The 18,798-nt window shown below is 41.6% G+C and overlaps 2 protein-coding genes across 11 annotated transcripts in view; one reads left to right on the top strand and one right to left on the bottom strand.

Annotated features, from left to right (window-relative positions):
- Positions 1-18,798, top strand: part of XYLB (xylulokinase) — a 147,907-nt gene that overhangs the window by 32,818 nt on the left and 96,291 nt on the right. For 9 of the 10 annotated variants that reach the window (XR_011855924.1, XR_011855923.1, XM_072153887.1 and 6 more), the window contains one exon: positions 17,163-17,273. Coding sequence is in view for 8 of the 10 variants with exons in the window: in XM_072153887.1 (XP_072009988.1) it covers positions 17,226-17,273 (48 nt within the window). In the remaining 2 variants the exon portion in view is untranslated. The remainder of the gene's footprint in view (positions 1-17,162; positions 17,274-18,798) is intronic. The other variant, XM_072153889.1, reaches the window with a different exon arrangement.
- C5H9orf152 (chromosome 5 C9orf152 homolog) lies at positions 1,446-12,542 on the bottom strand. Its single transcript, XM_072153884.1, has 3 exons — positions 12,378-12,542; positions 9,663-9,885; positions 1,446-2,655 (listed from the first exon to the last, which is right to left on the bottom strand). Exons 1-3 carry the CDS (start codon positions 12,432-12,434, stop codon positions 2,129-2,131), a joined length of 807 nt encoding a protein of 268 aa, XP_072009985.1. The 5' UTR covers positions 12,435-12,542; the 3' UTR covers positions 1,446-2,128.

The following is an 18,798-nucleotide window of genomic DNA, read 5'->3' as shown; positions in this document are numbered from 1 at the left end:
ACACATCCTCTCCCTGCACACCTTTATATAGGATTCTGCTAGGCAGTTGGGACAGAATGAGGAAACGACATAAACTGACATCCGTTCCGGGCCCCATGTCTCCAATATTCTTAGATGCTAGGTGTCCTCTACGAGACATGAACCCTGAAACATTCGGCTTACCGTTAAACGGGGTAGTACAAGTACGACACGCACTAAAAGGCCGTGACATACATTCTCTGGAAGGGTGGTTCCCTGCTGAAATGAGAGGCAGCAGATGGTTTATGGCTAATCAATTGAGCAGCTTCCTACAATCCCTGGGGCACGCACAATCCCTTAAAAGGGAACTAACATTCATAGAACAAATTTTTACGAATAAAGAACCCCCTAGGCATCTAATATCTACGGTCTATGGGTGGCTGGTGAGAGAGAGGACTAAAAATACACCAGTCCCTTACAGACAAGCTTGGGAACAGGCGCTGAACAAAACATTTACTGAAGAGGACTGGGATAAGGCGTCTGTCTTAACTCACAAACTCTCTGTTTCGTCACAAATACAGGAGACTAACTTTAAAATCGTCGCCAGATGGTACCGAACTCCGGAGAGGCTGCATAAGATGTTCCCGGAGGTATCGGATGTATGTTGGAGATGTGCCAGGGAACGGGGTTCCATGTTACATATTTGGTGGTCTTGCCCTGGGGTGAGTGGTCTGTGGGAGGCGGTCTTTGCACTTTACAATAAATTATGGTCGGACTCGGTTGTACCGAGCCCAGAGATCGGGCTATTATCTATGATCCCTGGCTCTATCTCTGTGATAAAGAAAGGTTTTCTGAGACATTGCATTGCCGCCACTCGACAGATTATCCCCAGACTATGGAAATCAAGTGCAAGTCCCTCAAGGGCCCAGTGGGCGGAAGCCTTAAATCATATTATGAGAATGGAGGAGATGAGAGCTGTGGAGGGACTGGCGGACTCTCAGATTGAAAAGTACACCAGAGTCTGGTCCCCATGGATCGACTTCCGCAGTTCGGCAGAATTTGCCACGTGGATAGAAGCAGGTGGAGGATGCATGGCCTAAGTGAGTGAGAAATTTTCCCTTTTTCTTTTTTCTTCTTAACATTCCCTCTTTCCCGGTGTGTCTCCCCCTTCCTTTCTATACCCCCTTCCCCTCTGTATTCCGCTATGTGTTTTCCTATGGTCCCCCACGTCGTAAGTGTTTAGTGTGGTTCGAGTTGTTAATAATGTTTAGTAACATAGATTTTCTTTCCGGTTTCCTTGCTCATTGCACTAAAGGAGACAAATATTATCTAGGTATAATTATCGTCTTGAGAAGTGCGGAATTCATTTTGTACTGTGAATGTAATGCTAGACAAGCCAAAGTTATATGTGTTTATGCCTTGAAGCTTATATTCTGAAATCTTACTGTGAATCAATGACAAGTCTATGTATGTTGACACTAATTACTTTTAATAAAAGTTTATTGAACAGAAAATATTTTTCTCTATTTTGTGAACCCCTGTAAATACTTTGAGGTACTTGTGCATATGCTGACATTTTAGAAGCCTATAACGTGACTTTTCAGCAACAGAAAGCTTAGTGGGGGGCACCATAGGAAAGGGCATTATGTGATGACGCACATGCTGGGGCCAGTTGAGGGTGAAAAAACTACCTGACAAATTCACTTTAAATATGGTATAGGAGGGCACTGATATACAGGAAAAAAATCATTTAGGACTTCCTTATTCTGAAACAGGTCTAAGGGGCCGGTCCCCACCCATCATAATGTAATGGCATACTGTATACTGTCATGATATTAGGTCTATTATGGGATAACTTCGTTAAAAATCCCTAATAGATTCAAGCTAATAGGTGTATCTATCCAAAAACGCGCACCACTTCTAACAAGCGGTAATCACAGTGAGGGCTGCACTTCAGGGGCCGCATATAGAAAAAAATCCAGGTATCTGGTGTATGCTACCATGTATGTACTCAGCCGTAGTAACAGATGTCCCTCAAACATTGTAACAGACATGTTATTCATTAGTCCAAGATCAATTATTCACACTAGAAAAGTAAGGTGCAAGCAGATAGGAAACAAGTCCGGGGGAAGGTCACATTGCATTTTGAAGGATTTCCAAACATTGCCTTTTAATGTGTTACATATAAACCCAGCTTTCTGGCAGCTTCTGAAATCCGTGGATTTTTCTTCTGAGGGAAAGGGTAGTAGACCAGTTTCTCTGTGGGAGAAGTCGGCTTAGAAGACGGAAAGGGGTACTGACTCCATGATGAAGGAATCGGGTTCTTGAGGGAAGACTTTCTGCGGAAACTACTGATAGAGTGGTGGTCTCCTATTTGCTTAGTACTGGGAGCCGGGATGTTTATGGGATGACTTTCTGAGTTCAGGAGCCGCTCAAACAACACGGCTTTGTTAATGTCCCTGTCATGGTCTGGTGGGTTCATGACTGGAGCAGGTTCTCCGTTCAGCTGCACCATGCGATGGATGTTCAGATGTGCGTGCCAAGTGCCATTCCTGTCCTTCAGGTAGTTCTTGTTTGACAATTCTAAAGTGACCTCTTTGACGGGCAGATGTTCCTTGAAGGCTTTATGTTTCCCCACTATGGCATTGACTTGGACAGTGTTCACATCTGGTTCTTTTAAAATCAGGTCATTGTCACCTGCAAAAGAAGTAAAAAGTAAGAAATTCCTTTTTTTTCCTAGAGAAATTTCACATAGCATAGTTTTAGAGAAAACTGCTTTTAAAATTTATCTTATAGGAAATATTAATTTTCACTAGAACATACGTGACCCTTAACCTCTTTCAGACAGCTTGTGGACATTTACTAAGGGTCCGCGGAGTGCATTTCTGTCGGGTTTCCCGACTATTTCCGATTTGCACCGCATTTAACAGGGGTTTTTTGCCGCACGCAATCAGATTTTGGCACAATCGCACCGACTTTCATGCGACACAAATCGGGGGGCGTGGCCATCGGACAACCCGACTGATTTGGATTAAGCGCAGGATTTAAAATTCAAATTGTGTCGCAAGACATGCACTCACATGCACCGGGAAAAAGAAGGTGAACTCCGGCGTGCCTGAACGGGGAAGCGACACATGCAGGATATCGGGCGCACAATCTTGGTGAATCGCGTCGGACTTCACGTCGGGGATCGCGACAGGACCGGGTAAGTAAATGTGCCCCTATATGTCTGGGGGGTCTGAACCTAACTCTGCCAGGACATTCCTGACCATCCTGCAAACCCAGGACAGTGGTTCTCTAAAGAAAGCAGAGACCACAGAGCTTTACTCTGATACCATACCACCATAGTGACTGCAGCATCTAAGGGGTTTTTGCAGTGGAAAGTTTTCTTTGTAAGACATTAACACCCTACATAAGTGTTTGCAGAGTCATCATTATATGGCGCAAAGGGGCAAACGGAAGACATAAATAGTGGGACAGCATGATAGAAGGTTGAGAACGGTGGACATAAAGCAATCAAAAAAATAGTTTTTCCAAAAATGGTACTAATAAAAGCATCAGGTCTTTCCTGATGGACGGGATGGCATTCTTGCAGGCTATTCCATTAAATTAATTGGGATTGCTGAACAGAAAACAACGCTCTGCTATCTATGGTAGGCCCATGGAGATGAATGGAGCAACAGAATACTTGCGGTATAAGTGGTCACTATTAACATATCCTTAAAAGGGGTTTTCCAAGAATCTTATAAAAAAAAAAAACATGGGAAAAAAAGATATTTTTTTTTAAAAAACTTACTAACAGCAAGGAGGGCACTATAAAAAAACAAGAAGTTTTCACCTGATAAATCGCCTCTCTACCAGCACCACCATTCTTGTGGTTCTGCTGCCTCCCTCACTGCACGACAAGTGATAAGAGAGGGACTGCACCAGAGTAAAGGATGGTTAAAATTATTTTAGTTTTTTTTAAAATCCCAAGTTTAGTGAATTTTAGAAAAAATATAGCCTCCTTGGCACATACAGATTTATGTGCCTGTGCAGAAGTTGTGTACACGTGGCAATGAGTTCAGTATTTGGAGCAGATCCAAAATCCAGGTTAAACAACTCTACATAACTACAGTACTCAGTTACTGTACATTCTGGATACTAATAGTTCATAGTGACTGTTGAAGAGGAAAGAAAAAACTTTTTTGTCACATGGCATTAAAAACCTGAAAATAAAACTACTCCACCAAAAAGGAGGATTTTTTTTTATCATACGTGTTTAAGCCTTTGGTTTAGTTCATATTTAGTTTTTAGCCCTCTGTTGTAAGGATACGGCAGGCAGATTCCCCACATATCCTTTATAATGAAGGCCTACAAGGTATCCTCCCACTGTATGCACACACAGTTGAATATGTCATCCTGTTCCTTCCCTCCTCCTGAAAGTGGTTATTGGTTGCTGCCAAAGTGCAGGATGTTTACCCAGTGATGTCACTGCCCTTATTAGAAACGTGACATCACTGGGGACCTCCCTGAGCATATGCCCAGTGGAGGCTGGGGATAGATGCAATACTTTGCACCTGTCCCCCATAGGCTTTTATGGCCTCCACTGAACCGCAGGGTTTATTTATACATTTGAGATGAGGCCTGTGATAAAGGGTAAGTAAACCGCTAGGATCAGACCCAGCAGACTTGTAGTGATGGGTCTCTTAGCAGGTGAGTAGGGTTTTTATGTTAATAAGCTTGTTTTGGCTGAATTTACCCTTTTAACTGTAAAAAAACAAAGCCCAAATTGACATTTTTTAATCATTCATCAAACAAAAATGCATATGAACCGCAAACCCGTTGTGTGTACAAATAAAATCTATGTAGAAAAAAATTACTTAACAAAAATGTATAATAAAAGTTCACCAGTAGGATATATGAAACCCAAACTGATGCCATTCTAAACTACATTTGGTCCTGAAAAAAAATCAAGACTCCATACAAATCAGGGGCATTACTACAGTGGTAGGAGCTATAGCAGCTGCTATGGGGCCCGCAGTGTTAGGGAGCCCCATCATCCGACCTGACACTAAAGAATGGAGGATGAGCACCATTATATACATATAAAGCTGCATATATGTATATAAAATATATGCAATGTATATATGCTGTGTATGTAACTGTGATGTGTATATACTGCATGTGTGTATTTATGTGAAGTGTATATGCTCTATATGTGTAAGAATGTATAAATGTGTGTGTATGAGTGAAGAACTGTATATGTGTATAGGCAGGGCCGCATCTGGCAGGCGGCCTCAGGCGGCAGATGTCAGAGCCCTTACAGGAGCGGCAAAATGGTGAATCACTGTTCACCTTACCGTACCACAACACAACATACGATACAGCCTGCCGGAATGTTTCTGTTGGCTGTGCATTCTCTTATACTATGCATGTACCGCTCCTGCCACAAACATCGTACCTAGCCGACTTCCTGCCAAATGCAGAAGGAAGTGCAGTTGTGTGAAAGCATTTGCCCACGTGGCCACTCTATCTACCCCTTCGACACTCTGCTCATCAGCCCGCCCTCTCATCTGCCTACCTGCTTGTCTGCCGTCCGACTGCCGGCCTGCTCCTCTATCCACCCCCTGATCTGCCTGTCTGCCGGCTCATCTGCCCGGCCGCCCACTCATCTGCTCGTCCAAATGCCTGTCCTCTAATCCGGCTGCCTGCTCATCCGCCCATCCACCTGCCTGCTCGTGTGTCTGTTCGCTGATCTGCCTCTCTGACTGCTTCTGTTCCTAAGTTTTATCCACTACCACCCACCTCCAAGGTAAAAATATATACACTCTTTGAGCCTGTATATAATTTCTATTGGGATTTCCTGCCCGTATATACTGTGTGTGCTAGTTTCCTGTCTGTATATAATGTTTATAGGGGTATCCTGTCTGTATACACTGGGGTTGTCCTGTCTGTATCTACTGTATGTACTGTATATGTATTTAGGTATATCATTGTGTGTATGAGTGTAATATGAATATTTTTAAGCAGGAAGATGGCCACATTTAGAAGTCTTCTATGGGGCCCTGCCTCTCCTAGTTAGGCCCCTGATACAAATATAGTGACAGAATAACAAAAATAGTTTAATTTGTAGAAGGCATTGAGGAAAAAAGACAGAAAAATGGACTGGACATTTACGTTGAAATAGGTGTGTAGATAAGGGGTTAAGATTCTGTTTCTGCATAATGCAAAATCTCACAAAACAGTTAACCTATACCACAGGTGAAGGGTAGGGATTAGAGTGGTCAAAACCAGTAGAGCGATTATACGTGCAGCGGTGGTTATTTATACAAGATAATATGAAAGATAGACTTTTGTAGAACTCGTGTTTTTGGGGTTAAGGTGTCCGATACTGATTAAGTAGCTCAAGTGTATTAAAAACTTTGCCAAAACAAACTTTCCAAACTTCTCCTTGGATATTGGGAAATGTCTAAAACAATGGAACATTGTGCAGAAAACAAGCTGCGGGTAAGTTCTTAGAGGATCGCTTGTTACATTAGTTCCTAGAGTGGACTGACACAATGTAAACACCACATGAGTTGTAGTCAGAGCTAAAAGCCCCATTATTTCATGAATGCTTTCATTAGAAATCTACTAATGACTTGACAAACCAACTTAAGTGGTTTTACTTTGCTGTAGTTTATTGTCGAGGTAAGTGATAAAGGGGTAATTCTCCCCCCTGCCCCCTTTAAAAGCAAACATGGTGGGGGATTTATCAGAAATGTCTAGTCTATAACTTTTCTAGTTGCCCATGGCATCCAATCAGAGCTCAGCTTTAATTTTCTTAACAACTCTTGGAAAATGAAAGCTGAGCTCTGATTGTTTTCCATGAGCAACTAGAGCAGTTTTACCTCAGATGCTTCTGATAGATCTCCCCTCTTATGTGTATCTCCTTTACGTTTATTTTTGGGGAGATTTAGCAGAAGTGTCTGAGGTAAAACTGTTCTAGTTGCCTAAGAAAACCAGCTCTGATTGGTTTCCATTGGCAACTAGAACAGTTTTACATCAGAAACTTCTAAAAATCTTCCCCATTATGTGCATCTACTTATTATTATTGTTTCTCTGTTTTGTGCTGCATGAGGACCTGCCTCCTCATCTGCCCTTAAAAGTGCTTATAGAAGGTTAATCTTATTATCTTTTCTTAGAATTATGTAATGTACAGTTTCTTTGCTATACTTTCTATAATATACGGCGATAGCCAAGTGGGTGTTACTGGTTAGGGGTGTGTCGCTGTATAGTACGACAATATCGGCACTGATTGGTGAGGATCAGACTGTGTCGGGACCTTGATTGGCAAACTGAAACAACATAACACAAAGTTATGAGAAAAGATGGAGGAATGCCAGTTTTTAATGTGACAGCCAGGGCAGCACGGCGACAGGTCTTTTATAACTCCTTTTGACAAGACCAACCAGAAGCAGGGGAGCAACCATGCTGAAACCAAAAGTTTATCCCTAAAGAGGACCTGTCAGGTCGATTTGGGACACTAAAACATCAACCGGTCCTTTGTTTGTGTCCCAAATCTCCCTGTATGAGCTTTCTCCTATGGGCGCATTAAAGAAAAAACTTTTATACCTACCTGGATGTGAGTCTAATGAGGCACATCAGATGATCAGCACCGCTTCTCGTGATGCTTCATTGAATCCGACATAACACTGCGGCTGCATTAGTCATGCGCCGTACCCACGACACTTGTGCAGTGAGGCCGGGATATACTACGTTGGCTGTACTTGCAGCATGGCTCAGGTACCAGGAGCTCTGGACCGAACTTTTTTAAAATGCTTTCATGGAGAGAGAGGGTGATGTGGGACACTGTTCCACCGTCCATAAGGACTTGTGGGTGGTTTAGTGTCCCATATAGACCTGACAGGTTCCCTTTAAGTCATACTGTTTGTAGAATGAAGCTGTAGAATACAACATGTGGTGACCAGTGTAAACTAGGAAGTGCCTACAGCTTGTCCCAGCGTTCTGGACCATTGAGGCCTCATTCACACATTACGCTTAAACTGTGTTTTATCAATTAACAAAGCAAAACATTTGTTGCTTACCAATCAAAGTTTTTAGGTCTAAACGTATCTGCATTCTGGAGTTATTCCTTCTAGATGCTCTTGAGTGGTGTTTCCAAATGCAATTCAATTCAGGATTGCATTTTTTTCAATCCTGACAAAAATTCATGAACTTTTTTTTTTTTTAATTTAAAGCCAAGTGTGGATTATAATGGAAGAAAATGTATAAACTGCACATTCTTCACTTTTTCTGGTACATTTTGTGTACAAAGCGTGTAAAATAACAATTTTCTATGCCTACTTTCTCCTGATCCTGAATGGGTGGAGTTTAGAAAGGCTTTTGCTTAAGTGTAGAAGTAGGTCATCAACCTTACAATCAGCTTCCGGGTGTAATTATAAGCTTAATTTTTTTGCAATGATAATTAACCCTTGTGGCATGGAGCTGACTTGTGTCAAGCAAAAACATTTGTATATAGCAGTAAACTTTTTTTAAGTGAATACATATAAATGAGATTTTTTCTTTACTTCTTGTGGGGAATTTATAATCTTTTAACTTTTTTGAAGCGAGTTGTGCACTTAATTAAAGTTATGGGAAATCCATGAACTTGATTATTGAATCCATGAATAGTTGTTAATTTTTTTTTGTTTCTTTATATACTCTAATTTTATATTGTTCTATATCAGCCCCTTGGTAATCTCTACAATATGAGTAGATAACGTTTCACACAACCAGAAACAAATGAAGGAGATTTATCATTCCTGCTCTCTAATATTTGCAAATTAACACATTTGCAACATTTTGGACTCACTTTTGTGAATTTTCCAAAGTTTACATCATTGTAATTTTGAGAATCTGGTGTGGAAGTGGGTTGGTTAGACTGATTATGTAAAATGATCAAATGCAACATTTTAAAAAGTTGCAAAACAAATGGATACAGTTTCATTTTAGTGAAATATTGGGATGAAAAGTGGACTTAAATATACACAATATTTTTTAACTGTTTCTAACTTTGACACGTCTTCAAGCTGACGTAGTCTCCCATGATAATTTGTCTGATAGTACTGGTAGACGTCTCCATGCTTTACATGTACAATTAGCTGCAATTCAATGCTGCTTTACCTGCAACTTTCCCTGGAAATATCTGTGGGTTTACTTAAGCCGTAACTATAGTGGATGAGCTCAGATGAGCTGATCACCTGGACGGCTTTACCCTGAAACTGGATTTACTTTACAAGACAGAGCCTTTAACTCATTCACCTATGATGATGCATAATACAGGTACAATAAAGCCTCTTTTAAAGGGGGGTTTTAAATGTGTTGTCTGCTCATAGGATTCTATAGAGTATAATAGGGAGAAAAGTTGTGCACAAAAATAATCAGTCTTTAATGGAGGGGTTTTTCTCAGAAGGATTGATGTTTGGGAGAGGTTTTACTGTAGTTTGCAAACTGTATATTACAGTATGTTAAAGTACATAAAGTGCAAAGAACACATAACCTTGAACAAGGCGGTTAAATATTAATCTTAAACTTCCATAAATGACTTCTAGACAACATACGTTCCTAAACTTACTTTTCTCCAAAAAAAAGTTCTGCTATTAGTTAGACAATGCAGTGCACAGAGGCTGTCACTCACTTTTAGCAACAAACTTTTTACAGACTGACAAGTCATAACTTACCTGATTTGAAAACTATGATGTGTGTCTGTAACTTCTGCTTGATGCCATTGTACTGCTCCTCCAGACGATGAATATCCATTTTGCTGAGCTTCCTGGTTCTGTCAGCAGGATCCTTGTCCGTATGAGTCACCGGCAATATCTCGCACATATATTTATACGCCTTTGCCATTTGTTCCCACAATGAGAACTGCTCCAAGCAGCCGCAGCACAGACCCATCTCTCCCTTTAATAAAGCACAAGGAAGTAGAAAGAAGCCAATTAAGTCTGCAAAGTAAAGCGATGCTCGCTGTGTGTCCGCTGTCTGGAGCACTAGGTCTTTACTGCTGGTGGATGATAATTTGCTACACGTATTTCAGGTTGTCCTAGATGTCTTGGTTCAAAGTAAATGATAAATACTGCACACAGAGATTATTGACTTAAGGTAGAACAGAAATTGAAGCCAAGGCAAAGTAATGGGATATACTGCAACCAGTAGGAAAACACACAGGATATAAAGGTGTATTAACATAAACTAAAACCTAATCAATTAGATTACATAAACATTACTTAGAACAGTGAATCACATGTTAGGATATAGAACTACTTCATATACTGTAACCCACTACAAAAGTATGTTTTGGACCTGGTGGTACTGCTTTCTGGGCAGCCGGACACAGCTCTATTCTATAGTACATGGACACAACTAGTTGGCTAGCAAGCTATTAATTAGTCCCAATAACAAATGGTAACCAACGTAAAAACCCAACACAATACCCCACAGATAAATAGTACTTGTACTGGTATAGTAATAATGTATATCAGTTGTCATACGCTGCTGTATAAGACTGAGGAGTTTTAGTTTGTTCCAGGGGTTCACATGTTGGGGAACCCATAAGTGAAGGAGATTTTCACCTTGACACCCACTAGAACCGGAGGGATGACTTCACATCTCAGCATTTGCATAAAGCATTGTTCATAGTATTGTGCTTTATCCACATTGTTTAGCCGGGATAAGATCTGTCTGATTCGGATCTATCTCCATTTGTAAATGTTACCTAACAATACAAGATGAATTTACACTGAGCAGTGGTTCAATAATGGCTCCAGATTACAGCTGAAGGTCCAGATAACGCCGGATAAAGACACAGATAAGTCTCTGTATGTATCTCCCTTGTCACTACTTGGGGACTGTGCTACATCACTAAATATTGACAATTCTGTAACAAAAAAGACCCATTTATTATGGTTACTATAAAGCAGCCCACCTTTCTGCCCACAGGGAAGTTTTTTCGTCTCACGTTTCATTTGTCTTTTTTAATCAATACATCTTAATAATTAAACTGATACCTTCTTTGTGATAGTGTAAATCCCTGTAAGATTCTAGGCAGAATACATTTTAGGGTAGATCGTAAGAAAAAACAATGCATATCCATGGAACTGACAGAATTGTATATTGTCTCTACACCTGTCACCCGACATCCCGTGAATACTGAATGTTTTTGGCCAGGTATAGCCATTGCTCCATTCCCATCTAATGACGTCAGTATCATCAAAATGTATAGTAGGGGATGCGCATTTGCACCACTCCATTACAGTGCTCCACAGATGTTCTTGACATTGCTGTGGGTCCCAGCTACCAGCCCCTTATTCTTTATTCTACAGAAATTGTGGGCCCAATCAAAGTTTTTAAGTATTCAGAGACTCACTACAACAAAACAGTAACATAACAAACTTATTCCATAGATTCAATAACGCACTCAGGGCACCCAGTACCAGAGGATCCTCCGGTGGGCCCAGGCTCTAAACCAGTACTGGACCCCAGAGGTACAGCAGAATACCACCTAATTTGGAGTTTGTTTTCTAGAAGCTAATGGAGGGTGGGCCCCCAGCATAGTTTATCTGGTGGGCCCAAGGAACCCCAGTCCGACACTGAAAGTACCTAAACTTACTACATAGCTACAATACCAGAACTAAGCTTACTACTTAGTTAAGGTACCATAAGCAAGTTTCCTACATAGATATGGTGCCAGAAGCAAGTGTTCTACATAAAAAAATATATATAACCAAGTGTAACACATAGACATTGTACTAGAACCAAGCTTTCTATATAGATACAGTACCAAAAGCAAGCTTACTAAATAGATATGATACCAGAGCTAAGTTTACCATGAAGATACAGCACCAGAAGCAAATTTACAACATACATATGGTACCAGGAAAAAAGCTTACTGTGATGTTTAGGTAAAAAAAACTAAGCTCACTACATAGATATGGTACCAAACTCAACATTGGGTGCCAGAACCAGGTTTACTACATATAGAAATATACATGAATTAAAACAAATTGGCCACCCTGTACAAGTTCATAAAAGCCCAGTAGATACATAAACCCAGTACAGGCAGTCCCCGGGTTACATACAAGATAGGGTCTGTAGGTTTGTTCTTAAGTTGAGTTTGTATGTAAGTCTGGACTGTATATTTTATCATTGTAATCCCAGCCAGAACTTTTTTTGGTCTCTGTGACACTTGGATTTTAAAAATGTTTGGTTGTCATAAGAATTAATATTAACACTAAAGCTTCATTACAGACACCAGTGATAACTGTTACAGCTGATGATTGTAGCCTAGGACTAAAGTACAATAAATTACCAATATCCAGAGGTCCGTTTGTAACTAGGGGTCGTATGTAAGTCGAGTGTTCTTAAGTAGGGGACCGCCTGTACATACATAAACTTACCACACCAGAGGCATGTTGCTGGAACACCACTTGACTTGGCATCAGTAGAGGAACCATAGCTATTGAGGTGCACGATAAAGACTTCCCTCTTCTGTTGTCTGCACTGTCTGCGTCTCTTCTCCCTCTCCTCCACACAGGGTGGACTGCTGAGCTGGTGTGATTTTAGGGCAGGGTGTATAAACCTAGGGGCAGCGGATTTTGGAAGCCAGCCACTATGCAGAGGGCCCAGGGCTAGTAGGCGGGGGCCTCTATGGAGCACCTTCCTCTTTCCTTGTACAGTGGCGGATAAAGACAGCATGTAGTTTACTTCCCCCTGATTGGTGGAACAGCAGTCATGTGTGCCTCTCCACCAATCAATTTAAAATACAAAGTTAAAGGCTCAGATCATGACCTTTAGGTCCTCTCCATTGCAGTGGTGTGCAATACACATCTTGCATCTATAGCAAAGGTATGACATATTATAAATTGTATTTCCTTTTATGAAACTGTACATTTAACAAAAAGTCACGTGAATTAAATACATGGGTATTAACAGTGCCGGTGTCCCTGCCAGATTGGCAGCTTTCCGATGAAGAAGCTACAGCGCCTATTATTATAATTGCCATGAAATGCTTCCTGAAGGCGTTTTACATACACAGCCACCTGTCTTCTAGCATACTGTACCCTGGATAAAACATCATGAAATTGCTAAGGAGCAGGATTATTCAATTCACCACAAGGTTTTCATTGTTCTAGCAGTGTGCCGCTTAAGTCATGCGAATGCATATTCTTATCAGAAGATCTTGTTCCCCATACAACTTCAACACATAGGGGGAAGATTTATCAGCGCTTATACACCGGTTTCTGACATAGAAGCATTGAAATAATCGCAAATTCTTGCGCACTGCAATAAATTGTGTCGTTGCAGCGGCTAACAGCAAGTTATCTATGGGTGTGAGAGTGAGACAGACAGACTGACAGACATAAAGAGAGAACAGAGTCATCCCCCCATGGGAGATGGTGGGGGTAGGGAGTAGGGACAGAGACACAGGTGACACGTTGTTGCTTAGTGCTCTATCTCCCCCCCCCCCCCCCCCCCAGAGCATTCAAATAAACTTTATTATATATAGTGAAATCCTGGGACTGCCCCTCACAATCTACATAAACATGTGACTGATGACATAAGAGAACGCATGATGCCATATATGTCCTTTACATAAAGCTGATGATAAAGCTCAAATGTGCAACTAAATATATAAATAGTCTTTAGTGATGGGGGAAGTCTTGCAGAGTCCAGCTACAGCTGTCATTCACAGAGCTGTACAATGTCTATTCTTGTCAGAGGTCAATGACCTAAGACAGCCAGCACAAGGCAATAATTGTGTTCACATAAACTTATTACATTATTATTTTATTTGCATTCACAATTGTGATTATTATCAAGACTACAACATCCCCACACTGTGTAGGCATGAAGAAGGGGGCGACCTGCGCCTTGCCTAAACACTTTTTAGAAAATTAGCTGGTTCTTACACAAAACTACGCCTGGAGTCGATTTACGATGGATACATCAAGGCCAAAGCTTCTTGATGTATCCACCGGGACACTGGGGGCATGGCCTTTATAAAGTTATGAGCGTATGATACATTCTTCCCATAGTCCCTATATGGCTTCATATGAGCTGTACTAGGAAACCTGTAGAGAAAATTGAAGACTTTTATTTATTTTCTCTCATTGCAAATCGACATGGGATTATAGAACTGATTGCATATTTCACAAAACCATAGTACTAATAAATAAACACAAACCACAACTTTATTTGTCAAAATTTGCCTCCGTCTTTTATCAAGGAAAACAATAAATTAAAATTGAATAAGCAAAACTTTTCAATTCAAAACCTAATGACCTGATGAACCCAACCACCCCCGCCATCCTTTCCCTGTCTCCTATGGGTCCAGATCCAATGTTTGTATTGTTGACCCCATGTTGGGGTTTTCTTCCATAAAATTGAAAATGACTCAATAAGTACAGTTTAAGATGAAAAAAAAGTTGTGGACATACAGTAGAGGGAGAATTAAAATGCTACTGGCCCTTTAATCAGTCCTGTGTCTTTGTCCTTGTGGAGGAGACACAGGACAGAAGATGGCCGCTGGTCACATGTCCACATCACATGTCCTGCACCTGCCTGGGCAAGTCATGTCATCACTACTATGTTTGGCTGTAGTCTGTTGGTTGCAGTGCATCCAATATGGCCAGTGTGGTAATGAGTTGTCATCTTAGTGAGGTAACGTGCACACATCATTATTATGGTAACAGAGCAGGACAGTCTGTTACATCATCACTGGGAGCAGAGCATAAGAGGGAGGAGGAGTTACTTAGGGATCATGGGACTTGTAGCTTCCAGTGGTGGCCATCTTGAAGATAACTCCACCATACATTAGAAAGCCCATAAAATTTTGTAAATCATAAAAACAAACTATTTAAAGGGCACCTACCACCACGAATCTACCTATAAAGGTAGATCGGGTGGTAGGTGGATGTATGGGACGTGAGGATAGCCCTTTTTAGAGCTAATCCTCACGTCCCCGCTAGCCTAGCATAAACTTTATTGCCCTAATATGTTAATTTAATTAAGTGGCTACCGGGGCGTGGAGTAGCCGGACACGAGGCTACACGGCGCGGCTACTCCACGCCCCAGTAGCTGCTTTCCCCCGCCTACCCTGTGATCTTCGGCGCGCAGCTCCTGGCAGCTGCGCGCCCTCGTCCGAGAAGCCGGAGTTCTGCGCATGCGCAGTAACTCCGGCCAAGATGCGCGATCTCGGGAACGAGGCCGGAGTTACTGCGCATGCGCAGAACTCCGGCTTCTCTGACGAGGGCGCGCAGCTGCCAGGAGCTGCGCGCCGAAGATCACAGGGTAGGCGGGGGAAAGCAGCTACTGGGGCGTGGAGTAGCCGCGCCGTGTAGCCTCGTGTCCGGCTACTCCACGCCCCGGTAGCCGCTTAATTAAATTAACATATTAGGGCAATAAAGTTTATGCTAGGCTAGCGGGGACGTGAGGATTAGCTCTAAAAAGGGCTATCCTCACGTCCCATACATCCACCTACCACCCGATCTACCTTTATAGGTAGATTCGTGGTGGTAGGTTCCCTTTAAGTTCAATTTTGTGATTAATGACTTGAGTTTTATTCATTTATTCATTATATTCATTTATTTATAGCATTAAGGGCTTTTGTAACAGAAGTTCATATTCCCTAAGTACCCCTAATAAGTGGTCCAACACATGAACATGTATAGGGAGCCCTGCGTTGTCTGCCCCTGGTTTTATATATGGGTATGGAGTAAGAGGATTTATAATGTCTATGTTTTACTGTGATTTGTGTATCTCATAAAATGTTTATTTTAAAAATACTTAGAAATCATCTTTTTTTAAACTTTCATCATAATAGTAATACCATTTTGTATTCATTTATTATGATCTCACAACAAAAACATGATTTTTCCCAATTAAGAAACTTCATGCATGTTTACACAGTTCCTAATGCTTTATCCATGCCATTTAATCATGCTTCTTAGTCATCTCCATTCGTCTTCACACCCAAAATGGATGTTTAGTTACAGTGATTGTACCAAGTTTCTCATGATTGGTGGGAGTTCCTGCAGGCGGACCCTCACCGATCAGATTATAATCACCTAACCTGTGGAGGCCGTTACCTACAAGTGAGTTTGCTCTGACAAACTTGCTCCATGTGTGTGCAGCGCATGTGCACTTTTTGCAGACTTTTTTTTTTTGCGCTTCTGACTCTTCCATAGAATTGATCTGAGTATCTGTACACATACATTGAAAAGACCCTTTAAAGGAAATCTACCACCCGGATAAAGAATTGTAAACCAAGCACACTGGCATACGGGTGAGTACCCCCTTCTGCGGGTGAGTACAGCTTCTGCTTTTCTTTTAGCTTTTTAGGACCTTGATTTTACAATAAAAAGGTTTCAGAAATTATTTAAATGAGCCTTAGGGGCTCCAGACTCTATAGATGTCAATGAAGCTTGGAGCCCATCTGCATACCTCACCTCTTTGTCTTAAAAACAAAGGCATATAAAGCTACAAGAAGAGCAGCTTCTGCCAAAGGGGGCACTCGCCAGTATGTCAGTGTGCTTGGTTTACAATCCTTCATCCTGGTGGTAGATTTCCTTTTAAGGAATAAAATGTGCAAGCAATGGTCCTTAACCTGTTCCTATCGACTTATGCATATGAAATAAAGTTGCCAAACTTTATGAGTCCTTGATGCTCAGTTACATTCAGGTAAAAACAGGTTCACTCCCAGTATTCGGTGAGTGGACAAAGCTGCAGAGTTTTGTTTAGCAAAAGTGGAGTCTGACATAAGTCATATTAATGAGACTCCTCACATAGTGCCAGGCTTTGTACAGTATTAATAAATCTTCCCCGGTAAAAGTGACCTTACAACAAGGTGATTACGTTCCTCACGTCTTGTTTTGGTACTGCCTCCAAGATCAAGCAGATTTTGATGGTCCAAGACAATACAAATCTGTGCGGTATACAGCAGTACAATACTGTAGTATAGAGAGTCCCTGAACCAGTGTTATTCTCCATTAATAAGGTTATCATATTACACTGACACGCAAGAACCAGGAAGGAAGCTCCGCACATTGCAGGATATGAGGAGAGATCCTGCGCCATCAAAGTTCATGTCAGAATAAACCATTTAACTAACAATTCCTTGTTCATGTCATCCTTTAACTAAAACAATCTGGAGCAGAATTAGTTAATGATTGACTGTATTGCAGCAGCCCCCACACAGTGCCGGACAGCGGGACGGACAGACGAACCTACTTCCAGGATCCTGGGCAATGGACTCTGCTGCACACTACCTGGGGTTTGACTTCAGCACGCAGCAGGTAATAGGAGATCTTAGTGTTATATCAAATCCGAAATTATATAAGTGGGAGTGGCAGGTCTGTCATTTCTCCCAATATATCATAGTCTGCATATAAAATTATAGTCTCAGTACAGAGTCAAAAATGTAATTTGGCTACTTTTGTTATTGGTGTATTAGGTAAAAGTTCACATTTTTCACAGCAAAAGTTTTGTGTCAGCAAATTTAGCTTCCAGATTTATGGGAGAAAAAATCCACAGTCATGAAAAACATCTGCACCTTAATTTACATGCTCAGCAAATGTTACATTTACAATTTGTCAATTGTTTCTGTTGTAACAGCACATTTCATCTTTTGCAAGGCATAGGGTTAAAGGCCTTGTACCAAATTAGTTATCCTCAATTCACAGGATAAGGGATCACATGCTGATCAGTGAGAATCCGAATGCTGGGACCCCCACTGAAAATGAGACCCCTAGCAACCCAGAGAATAAGGGTTCCTGTTCTCAATATTGGATGCAGTGACAAGATGAGCACATGTCCTGCCACTCCATTTAATAATATGAGACTTACGGAAACATCCATGTATAGCGCTTCAATATCAACACTCCCATTCATTGTGTATTTGGGTTCCAGAGATACCAGAGCGCTGTGCTAGGAGATTTCCTACAATCTCATAATATTGAATGAGGCAGGAGGAGACATTCTCGACCAGCTGCTCCACCCAATTCAAACTACAGGATCACCATTCTCGGATTGCTGAGGGTCCTGTTCTTCTGATCGGTGGGGATAGCAATCACTATGTTATCCCCCAACCTATTGATAGGGAATAACTTGCAAACTTGGTTCAACCTCCTCAAGTCAACTTCAAATACATGGAATTCTATGGGGAATGGAAAGTGGACAGAAGATCTTCCATTCAGCTTCAGTATTCCAGACACGGGTATTAACTGGACCTAAAATCTGATTGAGCCAACTAACGCTATGGTTCGGGCAGGTTGTGGTTCTGTATTGTACATGTTCCATAACTTATAATTGCGCCATTATTTTTTACTTCTGTGTATTGCAGTATATTCTATGTGCACTGTATGGTGCTATTAATTGCATAGTATCGTTAATTAAAAAACATTGGGGCTCATTTACTAAGGGTCCGGATTGCGCACTTTCGTCGGCTTTCCCGATGATTTCCGATTTGCCCTGAATTTCCCCGGGATTTTGGGGCATGCGATCAGAATTTGGCGCCAGCTTTCACGCAACAGAAATCGGGGGGCGTGGCCGTCGGACAACCCGACAGATTCGGAAAAACAGCGGAATTTAAAAAAGAATTTGTGTCGCAAGATCAGCACTTACATGCACCGGGAAGAAGCAGGTGAACTCCGGCGGACCTCGGCGCAGCAGCGACACCTGCTGGATATCGGGCACACGGACCTTAGTGAATCCCGGCAGACCCAAATCAGCGGCGTAGAACGCGCTGCTGGATCGTGACTGGACCGGGTAAGTAAATGTTCCCCATTCTGTCCCCAAAGTTATTGTTGTTCTCCTCTTCTT

This window comes from Engystomops pustulosus, chromosome 5, assembly GCF_040894005.1.
Source record: "Engystomops pustulosus chromosome 5, aEngPut4.maternal, whole genome shotgun sequence".
NCBI lineage: Eukaryota > Metazoa > Chordata > Amphibia > Anura > Leptodactylidae > Engystomops > Engystomops pustulosus.
The sequence above is the reverse complement of the archived record's forward strand: the minus strand, read 5'-3'. Positions and strand labels throughout refer to the sequence as shown.